The following is an 11,983-nucleotide window of genomic DNA, read 5'->3' on the forward strand; positions in this document are numbered from 1 at the left end:
ATCCCAGACATTACAGACATTACAGACATGATAGTATCCCAGACATTACAGACATTACAGACATGATAGCAACCCAGACATAAGAGACATGATAGTATCCCAGACATTACAGACATGATAATATCCCAGACTTTACAGACATTACAGACATGATAGTATCCCAGACATTACAGACATGATAGTATCCCAGACATTACAGACATGATAGTATCCCAGACATTACAGACATGATAATATCCCAGACTTTACAGACATTACAGACATTACAGACATGATAGTATCCCAGACATTACAGACATGATAGTATCCCAGAAATTACAGACATGATAGTATCCCAGACATTACAGACATGATAGTATCCCAGACATTACAGACATAATAATATCCCAGACATTACAGACATGATAGTATCCCAGACATTACAGACATGATAGTATCCCAGACATTACAGACATGATAGTATCCCAGACATTACAGACATGATAATAACCCAGACATTACAGACATGATAATATCCCAGACATTACAGACATGATAGTATCCCAGACATTACAGACATTACAGACATGATAGTATCCCAGACATTACAGACATTACAGACATGATAGTATCCCTAATATTACATACATTACAGACATGATAGTATCCCAGACATTACAGACATTACAGACATGATAGTATCCCAGACATTACAGACATGATAGTATCTCAGACATTACAGACATGATAGTATCCCAGACATTACAGACATTACAGACATGATAGTATCCCAGACATTACAGACATTACAGACATGATAGTATCCCAGACATTACAGACATGATAGTATCTCAGACATTACAGACATGATAGTATCCCAGACATTACAGACATTACAGACATGATAGTATCCCAGACATTACAGACATTACATACAATACAGACATGATAGCATCCCAGACATTACAGACATTACAGACATGATAGTATCCCTAATATTACATACATTACAGACATGATAGTATCCCAGACATTACAGACATTAGACATGATAGTATCCCAGACATTACAGACATTACAGACATTACAGACATGATAATATCCCAGATATTACAGACATGATAGTATCCCAGACATTACAGACATGATAATATCCCAGATACTACAGACATGATAGTATCCCAGACATTACAGACATTACAGACATGATAGTATCCCAGACATTACAGACAATACAGACATGATAGTATCCCAGACATTACAGACAATACAGACATGATAGTATCCCAGACATTACAGACAATACAGACATGATAATATCCCAGATACTACAGACATGATAGTATCCCAGACATTACATACATTACAGACATGATAGTATCCCAGACATTACAGACAATACAGACATTACAGACATTACAGACATTACAGACATTACAGACAAGATAATATCCCAGACATTACAGACATGATAGTATCGCAGATATTACAGACATTACAGACATGATAGTATCCCAGACATTACAGACATTACAGACATGATAATATCCCAGACTTTACAGACATTACAGACATGATAGTATCCCAGACATTACAGACATGATAGTATCCCAGACATTACAGACATGATAGTATCCCAGACATTACAGACATTACAGACATGATAGTATCCCAGACATTACAGACATTACAGACATGATAGTATCCCAGACATTACAGACATTACAGACATGATAGTATCCCAGACATTACAGACATTACAGACATGATAGTATCCCAGACATTACAGACATGATAGTATCCCTAATATTACATACATTACAGACATGATAGTATCCCAGACATTACAGACATGATAGTATCCCAGACATTACAGACATTACAGACAATACAGACATGATAGTATCCCTAATATTACATACATTACAGACAGGATAGTATCCCAGACATTACAGACATTACAGACATGATAGTAGCCCAGACATTACAGACATTACAGACAATACAGACATGATAGCATCCCAGACATTACAGACATTACAGACATGATAGTATCCCAGATATTACAGACAATACAGACATTACAGACATTACAGACATTACAGACAATACAGACATGATAGCATCCCAGACATTACAGACATTACAGACATGATAGTATCCCTAATATTACAGACATTACAGACATGATAGTATCCCTAATATTACATACATTACAGACATGATAATATCCCAGACATTACAGACAATACAGACATTACAGACATTACAGACATTACAGACATGATAGTATCCCAGGCAGTACAGACATTACAGACATTACAGACAATACAGACATGATAGCATCCCAGACATTACAGACATTACAGACATGATAGTATCCCTAATATTACAGACATTACAGACATGATAGTATCCCAGACATTACAGACATTACAGACATTACAGACATGATAGTATCCCTAATATTACAGACATTACAGACATGATAGTATCCCAGACATTACAGACATTACAGACATGATATTATCCCTAATATTACAGACATGATAGTATCCCAGACATTACAGACATTACAGACATTACAGACATTACAGACATGATAGTATCCCTAATATTATCAACATTACAGACAGTACAGACATGATATTATCCCTAATATTACAGACATGATAGTATCCCAGACATTACAGACATGATAGTATCCCGGACATTACAGACATTACAGACATGATAGTATCCCAGACATTACAGACATGATAGTATCCCAGACATTACAGACATGATAGTATCCCAGACATTACAGACATGATAGTATCCCAGACATTACAGACATGATAGTATCCCGGACATTACAGACATTACAGACATGATAGTATCCCAGACATTACAGACATGATAGTATCCCAGACATTACAGACATGATAGTATCCCAGACATTACAGACATGATAATATCCCAGATATTACAGACATTACAGACATTACAGACATGATAGTATCCCGGACATTACAGACATTACAGACATGATAATATCCCAGATATTACAGACATTACAGACATTACAGACATGATAATATCCCAGACATGATAGTATCCCAGACATTACAGACATTACAGTCATGATAGTATCCCAGATATTACAGACATGATAGTATCCCAGACATTACAGACATGATAGTATCCCAGACATTACAGACATTACAGACATGATAGTTTCCCAGACATTACAGACACTACAGACATGATAGTATCCCAGACATTACAGACATTACAGACATGATAGTATCCCAGACATTACAGACATTACAGACATTACAGACATTACAGACATGATAGTATCCCAGATATTACAGACATGATAGTGTCCCAGACATTACAGACATGATAGTATCCCAGACATTACAGACATGATAATATCCCAGACATTACAGACATTACAGACATTACAGACATTACAGACAATAGTGTCACAGACATTACAGACAATAGTGTCACAGACATTACAGACAATAGTGTCACAGACATTACAGACAATAGTGTCACTGACATTACAGACAATAGTGTCACAGACATTACAGACAATAGTGTCACAGACATTACAGACAATAGTGTCACTGACATTACAGACAATAGTGTCACAGACATTACAGACAATAGTGTCACAGACATTACAGACAATAGTGTCACTGACATTACAGACAATAGTGTCACTGACATTACAGACAACAGTGTCACAGACATTACAGACAATAGTGTCACAGACATTACAGACAATAGTGTCACAGACATTACAGACAATACTGTCACAGACATTACAGACAATAATGTCACAGACATTACAGACAATAGTGTCACAGACATTACAGACAATAGTGTCACAGACATTACAGACAATAATGTCACAGACATTACAGACAATAGTGTCACAGACATTACAGACAATAGTGTCACAGACATTACAGACAATAGTGTCACTGACATTACAGACAATATCACAGTCTTCACAGACCAAATATATACATATAAACGTACATGTACAAAAAAAGGTTGATGTTGCTATTGACTCTCAGTACCCACATTAGTCATTAGTTTTTATTTGTGTGTAATGTCTAAAAAAAATACGATTTTTTGTTAGATAATGTTTTCACTGTAATGAGGTATTATATCAGGAGCTTATGGAAATATACTGCTCTCTGATGATTATTTACATCACATTTTGGGATTAGTTGAATTCTGCCTCTATCCTCTTCTGCTTCCCCCCCCCCCCCTCCCCTTCCCTGGAGGTAAAGAGAGCACACACAGAGAGATTTTCTTGGGATATTTTCCTGGGTTTTCTGGGGGGGTTGAGGGAAGCGGTGAAAGCATCTCATTCATGTCTGTGGAATGCCTGCCGAGAGAGACACACCTGTAGGAGCAAGCTCCCCGAGCTGCAGCACAGCCTCAGATTACTCTCTGTGCCACACACAAACACACACACACAATCACACACACACCTTCACACTCACGTGGGCACAAATACACACACACGTGCACGCACACGCTCAAGAATGAATACAGTTCCACCATTCTTACCCTTGCATGTCAGTTAGCAACTTCTTCTGAGTCCCCAATCCCCCTCCATGACCCCAGCTAGTCTGTGTGTGTGTGTGTGTGTGTGTGTGTGTGTGTGTGTGTGTGTGTGTGTGTGTGTGTGTGTGTGTGTGTGTGTGTGTGTGTGTGTGTGTGTGTGTGTCGCTGCTATGGCAACAAACTCTGAAACTGTCGGTCTGTTTCTGTCCTGCAGGGTCTTCCTGGTCCTCAAGGTCCCATCGGACCACCTGGTGAAAAAGTAAGTTGAAGCGCTGCTCTTCACTCCTCTGTCAACAGAATTGACCTGAAAGGGCCGTGTTTGTGAGTGGCCCAAAAGACAACGTGTAAAAGTGTGTGATCTGTTGGATGTAAATGTAGTGTGCTTATTAACCATAGTACTGCACTGAAGGGTTTTCAATGCACTGAATGTTAGCCCCCTTTACACTAGTGTCTACACAAAACGTTAAAGATTGGAATTAATAGCTGATCTGTAACAGATCCAAATTATTTTCAGATGTATGTTGTGCTTCTCCGAGGTGAACTGACTATGTCCTGGAGGTCGTTAAAGTATTGTTTTGACCTTTGACCCATGCTGTGTTTTTCTCTCCTTCTGTCTCTGTTTACAGGGACCTCAGGGCAGGTCGGGGTTGGCTGGTTTACCCGGGTCAGATGGACCTCCTGTACGTGCTATCCTGTCATTCTGTTTACACCTCTCGCTCAGTCTCACACTACTTCCCCACTCATCCATTGCCCTCAGACAAGCCACAAGTACCTGTGACAGTCAACACACTGTTGAGAAGGAGTATAACTAGTCGAGATCTATATTGTGATGGTGGAATGAAATGTTGACTGCCATCGTTTGCTTTAACATAACAGCCCACAGGTACCACTACATATATACAGTAGAGGAAGATAGACATTCCACACACTGTAGTATATACAGTAGGATTAGCTTGCCCCAGGGCCTTTGTACATTTACATTGACATTTGAGTTATTTAGCAGATGCTCTTATCCAGAGCGACTTACACTTAGTCATTAAAGGGAGATTTATGATGACCGTGATAATTAGTTTGCTAACAAACTAGATTGGTTGAACGATCTCATGTGCTGTAACACAAAATGAGGAAGTAAAGCACAGCTTGTAAAATGTAGCGTGCCCCAAACATCTCTCCCTTGCACTACAAATACCATCCATTAAGCCACAACATTGACCAATTATCCTGTCTGTTACTGTTCCCAACTCCATGTGATATGATATATTTTATTGACTTGAACAATAGAGAGGGCTGCTGCTTCCACATAAATACTTCAAAACATAGAATAAATTGAGAATAACACCACGTTATACACCTGGCTCCCCCTCACACAAAAAAAGTTCATGTTATTATCAGGCAAGTCAGAATGCATTTTTTTACAACCTGTCCTAGTATTTCCCTCCCTCAGTGGTCTGTTAGCCTGGCTCTAGCTGATCTGCTACAGTGTGTATCGGGGAGAGGCTGGGAAGGTGAGAGGGAGCCGACTGATTTACAGCCTTCTGCACTCCGACGTGTTTAATCAGTGCCAGGTGTGCAAGTAAAAGGTCTGACTGGTGTAAAGTAAACAGTCAGACAGTAAGACTGAGCCTAGACCGAAGACTGTTAAAGCTTCCGTCACTCATCAGTTCACACAACCACCACCGCCACGACCAGGCAGGCAGGCCGCTGTCATACACTAACACTGAGGCCTTCTAGAACTTTCTGATGCACTGAGCTATTCCGTAGAATCAAACTTTGGTGTACATTGCTTGAGCTACCAACTTAGAGGTCGCATCCATACGAGATTGAAGTACTGTATCTAAGTCATTTGTGTTCGTTCTTCTCTTACAGGGTCATCCTGGTAAAGAGGGCCCACCTGGTGAGAAGGGAGCTTTAGTAAGTACAATTAACATGTACATTTTAGTAGCATATGGTTGATTGACTGATTGATGGGCTGATTGATTGATATGAAACAAAAAGAGAGTATTTGAAACGATTTATGCCATGTCTCGTGTTGAGAGACTAATGGAGAAATTGTTCTCTATGTCTTTGTCCTCCTCCAGGGCCAGTCAGGTCCCCAGGGTCCTATTGGTTATCCTGGTCCTCGTGGTGTCAAGGTACGGTGGTGGAGCTCGCCAAGGTGACGTTCAGAAACATCCTCATGGTGGTACAGTTTGTGTTGGGTTGATAACTGTGGTCTGTTTCCTGTCTGTCTACTAGGGTGCTGACGGTGTTCGTGGACTGAAGGGTGGAAAGGGAGAGAAGGTAAAGCTTCTCCTAATTTGATTCTTCATATCTCTGCCATTGTGTGTAATTAATTTTTTATTTTAGCTTTATTTAACTAGGCAAGTCAGTTAAGAACAAATTCTTATTTTCAATGACGGCCTAGGAACAGTGGGTTAACTGCCTTGTTCAGGGGCAGAACGACAGATTTTTACCTTGTCAGCTCAGGGATTTGATTTTGCTACTTTTCGGTTACTAGTCCAACGCTCTAACCACTGGGCTACCTGCCACCGCAAAGAAGTCCATGTTGTGATTACTAGGACTTTCCATCCGTCCAATGAGTTAAACTCAAAGTTCTGTCACAATGTTCAGTCACAAAGTCCTTATGCGGTCCAAAATGTCCACACTGCCCCAATTTATATTATACTAATTCAAGACCAAGAGCATGACACAGATCTAATATTAATGTTGTTTTTACATCAGTAACACCATGGATGTCAGTGTTATTACTGAATAATTTATGTTTAAGTTTTATGTTAATTTATGTTAAAGTTAGGTTTTAATGTAATCCCAAAACCTTGAGGAAGGAAGGTATTGTTTGTTCTGAATAGAAAATGAATGCCCCCATTCAGGAGGTGAGGGCTTGTCGTGAAACTACCCTGAAACCACACACACACACACACACACACACACACACACACCACACACACACACACACACACACACACACACACACACACACACACACACACACACACACTGCATTATGTATTAGGATGAGAAAAGACACAGACAAGTGACAGACTGCACACAGGGTCTCAGGGAGCTACAGAGAATAATAGACAGTGAGAGACAAAGAACACAGAGTGAAAGATGAGAGAGACTGAGAAAGGTTTTCTTATTCTCTTGTTAACTATTTCATGACTGCCATGAATTGATACAATAAGAATTTGATCTAAGGCGAAACTTTTACAGTGTGTGCAGGGAGTTAACAAGTGTACATTGTACAGCAGCCAAATATTGTCTGAAGTAGCCTACACTATACTTCAACAACATGTATTTTACAGCATCATATATTCTCCACTTAAATATTTGAGTGATAGATATTTCTACTGTGTGTTTGCTTGTCCACAATGTTTTTGTAATGCATTAGCTCCCTATAGGACCGTTCTAATAAAAGAGAAGTGTTTCTAGCGCTCCAGTTACCCTGACCCTGTAGTATGCTTACTTACTATATAGTGTTCTTCTTATTTCTTATTTTTATATCTCGTGTGTTTTTGTTCTACCTTGTTATTTTGTGTATTACATTGTTATCGATGACTACATTGTTGGGGTTAGAGCTATGCTTGTGCATTTGACATTAACATTTGAATCTGAAACTTGAAACAATGCACATGCAATAAGATTCTCCTCTTTGGCCACCAGATGGCAGTAGTCTGCGCTGCATACAGAGAGGCGGCACATGTGAAGCAGAAGAGGTTCTCTATTTATAGCTTAGGCCGTATCCATTTAGATTGACTATTTTCAATTAAAACAACAAGTATTTAACAACAAGTATAAATAAGTGTCCACAGATACTGTACCATTGAAATAATTTGAATTGAATAATGCTGGTACAAGCTCAGGGCATACTGAATCCCACTGATATCTTACACACGGTGAAAAACAACAGCAACATTCAGTTTCCTACAAATCAACTTAACCCAAGTAACCCTGTTCATATTTTTCTCTCTTATTTTAGGGTGAGGACGGTTTCCCTGGGTTCAAGGGGGACATGGGTCTCAAAGGTGACAGGGTGAGTTGACGACTCATATGTGCAGATACTGATTCACCCATAATTGTATGTGTATGTGTATGGTACACTATACACCATAGACCACAGTGATGGTACAATACCTTACCTGGTGTGTGTTGGGTTTGTTCAGGGTGAGCTCGGTGTGCTTGGGCCCCGCGGTGAGGACGGACCCGAGGGCCCCAAGGGCCGAGCAGGGCCCAACGGAGAGTCTGGCCCCATGGGTGCTGCTGGAGAAAAGGTAACATCTTCACTCACACCTTCTCTTTTTCTTGTAAGGTTAAGCTGTTGATAGTAGCATATCCCCGAAGCCTGTGGAAATACCTACATTCATTTTGAGCTAGTACAACTGTTTACCAATACAGTGTGCTTGTTCAAATACTAGTTTATGTTGCCTCAGCGAGACTTTTCTGTTGTCTTCAGGGAAAACTGGGTGTTCCAGGATTACCCGGCTACCCAGGACGACAAGGTCCAAAGGTACGTAAACAATCACCACGGTGATGCCTGTGAGGACTTCTCTGTGTGGGGACAACTTAAGTGAACAACATCCACCAATATCCAGCACATGACCCACCACACAGTTAGGAAGGAGTAACCTGATGTTAAACAGACATGGTTGTTCACTAAACAACATCCAGGGACATTTTACCAGATTTGGCTCATTGACAGATCTGTCTTTCAATAGGTAATAATGATCCAAGATGGAGGTACTGTAGATACTGCTTTCACACAGGATTCATATTAGAAACAGATACTAAGAAGCCATGTTGTGTCCTCAGAGACCTAGATGATGGGCAATGTCCCTCTTGTAACCCTGAGACTTACAGTTATGTACAACTCAAACACAGGTAGATAGATTTGGCCGCCAGCATCATAACATATCCCCTAACAGGGAATAAATGTCCTTCTTCTTATTCCTTACCCATCACATCCAGCAATCTGCTGTTCAATAATCCACTGGTAATATGGATTAAAAGATTACAAACATTATGCTGGAAGATTATGTGGCATTCCGTGAGATGGTATCTAATAGACTGTAGGGCTAATTTATGCCTGAGATCTGCCAAAAGTAGTATTTTTATAAAGTGAACTGTTGAAGTGATGCCATGGGCGTCTGAAAGCACGGCCACTGGATTTAGAGATATGGCAGTTATATAGTGAGAGGTTGGTAGTCCATCAAACTCTGAATGTTTGGCCCCATCTATTTCCATTGCATTATGTTGAGCTTCAGATCGCATCATGACTTTGTGAAATGGGGCCTAGAAAACAGTATAGCTACAGCTTTGAAATGGAAGAGGAAACCATTGTGTTGATGTCATGTTTGAATACTTTGACGAATACCAGGACTGAAGTACAAGGGTAAGATGATTTTGAATCGCACATACACAACAAAACACCACGATTAGAAACCAGACTGTCTTCATATTAAGTGATCGTCTGTTTTTTTTTTAACTTGTTGTCTACCGCAAGTCAATGGTTTTCTTTTGTTTTTGTTTGGTGTCTGTTCCATGTTCCCCCTCCTCTGATCTGTTAAATTAGATGTTTTCACAAAGGATCTGTACAAAGTCATCACGATTTTTGAAGTCTTCGCAGACAAAGGAAGTGTGTGTGTGTGTGCGTGCATGCGTGTGTCTTGTCACATTGTCGTATAATATTTCCTGTTCGCCATATGCGACGTGTTTTTAGCGTATTATTCTGATAGTGATGAGCTTGTGATTGTTCCTCTGTGTCGTCTGTTTTCCCACGGCACGGTGCTGGGTACAGCGTCAACGCCTGGTGCAGCTCTCTGTCTCTCACAAAATAATAGAGGTTGACAGTCAACAACAACAAGTGAAAGCAAAACCTTCTCAAACCATTACTTATTACCATGGATATCCTGATTCCTCTCCTTCCTGCCTTGTTGATCCGCAGGGTTCCAGTGGCTTCCCGGGCTTCCCAGGGGCCAACGGAGAGAAAGGAGCCAGGGTAAGATAAATAGTCCCGTCCCTGTTTCTGTATGGAACTCACACACACTGCATCATAACACTACACAAAGGACATTGATTCCCATTACAAAAGCATTTGTGTGATGAGTTTGCATAAAATACAACCTCCAAGAATCAATGTGGAAGAGAACAAAAAGATGCTGAAACTATTGTTTGTTCTCAGTGACTCCCGTTCCCTTCGCAGCCTTGAATAGAACGTCATGTTTCACCCAGAGTTTTTTACACAGACCTGGAGAGTAACTTTGAAAACAACTTACTGAGGAAGTTTAGAATGGATTGACCTTGAGTTGGTTTCTGTTTAAATAAATGTCTTCTTCTCTGTTCTTCAAAAGGGCGTGGCGGGCAAACCCGGTCCAAGGGGGCAAAGAGGTCCAACGGTACGTTCTCCTCCATTTTACCACATAGCACTGAGAATGAATTAAAGATGTATTTAGTTAATGAATGAATACATTTCTATTTGTGTGTCTTAACTCTTGTCACATGTGTGAGACTGTACTGGATTGGACTGTATAGTCTTACCTGATCTTGGATCAGTCTGTGTTCTGAGCTGTGTGTCTGTCATCTCCGGTATCCCAGGGTCCACGAGGGGGTCGGGGTGCTAGAGGTCCTACAGGCAAGCCAGGCCCTAAGGTAACTACCCTCTCCATCTTTTCTTATGCCATTTTTTATTTCACCTTTATTTTAGCAGGGAGTCCCGTTGAGACCGATGGCCCTTTTCCTGCAAATACACACGTTACAAATACACACGTTACAAATACACACGTTACAAATACACACGTTACAAATACACACGTTACAAATACACACTTTACAAATACACACGTTACAAATACACACGTTACAAATACACACGTTACAAATACACACGTTACAAATACACACGTTACAAATACACACTTTACAAATACACACGTTACAAATACCACATCATAGAAATATGCAAGATTACAAAACAACACACTTAAGAAAAACAATCACATTCCTCAGCAAAGAGGTCTCAAAGACATGTCCCACTCGACAACTCGTAGAAAGACCATACACCATAGGGGTAATGACATTGGTAATCCACATGTAGCTGTGTAACTGCTAATACCTGTATGCATGCTGTGTGATCACTGTGTTGTCTGGTAGCAGTAGAACATCTGATGCTGATTTTCTGTCTGTTGTGTTTTGCAGGGCACGGCAGGCAATGATGGTCCACCTGGCCCGCCTGGCGAGAGAGTAAGTCCCATCAGCCACTGCTTCCGAGGGGTAGGGGTTATGGGCCGGGGTATGGGGCTGATCCATGGATAATGAAATGGGAAATGGCTTGGAGTAAGAAGCAGTTAAGCAGTTAACGACGACTGCCTGTCTGACGTAGTGGTGGGGTTGGAGTAAAGAGTGGGAGGCCTGACCTGGACTGGTGGTGATCACCACA

At 40.5% G+C, this 11,983-nt stretch overlaps 1 protein-coding gene across 1 annotated transcript in view; it reads left to right on the top strand.

The window, feature by feature from the left end:
- col11a1a (collagen, type XI, alpha 1a) overlaps positions 1 to 11,983 on the top strand; it is a 94,444-nt gene that overhangs the window by 50,609 nt on the left and 31,852 nt on the right. The window contains 12 exon segments of the mRNA XM_082966038.1: positions 4,766 to 4,810; positions 5,178 to 5,231; positions 6,418 to 6,462; positions 6,630 to 6,683; positions 6,787 to 6,831; positions 8,531 to 8,584; positions 8,715 to 8,822; positions 9,005 to 9,058; positions 10,493 to 10,546; positions 10,899 to 10,943; positions 11,143 to 11,196; positions 11,743 to 11,787. Coding sequence (XP_082822164.1) covers positions 4,766 to 4,810; positions 5,178 to 5,231; positions 6,418 to 6,462; positions 6,630 to 6,683; positions 6,787 to 6,831; positions 8,531 to 8,584; positions 8,715 to 8,822; positions 9,005 to 9,058; positions 10,493 to 10,546; positions 10,899 to 10,943; positions 11,143 to 11,196; positions 11,743 to 11,787 — 657 coding nt within the window.

The sequence above is a fragment of the Salmo salar genome, chromosome 19 (assembly GCF_965601325.2).
Source record: "Salmo salar chromosome 19, fSalSal1, whole genome shotgun sequence".
Taxonomy (NCBI): Eukaryota; Metazoa; Chordata; class Actinopteri; order Salmoniformes; family Salmonidae; genus Salmo; species Salmo salar.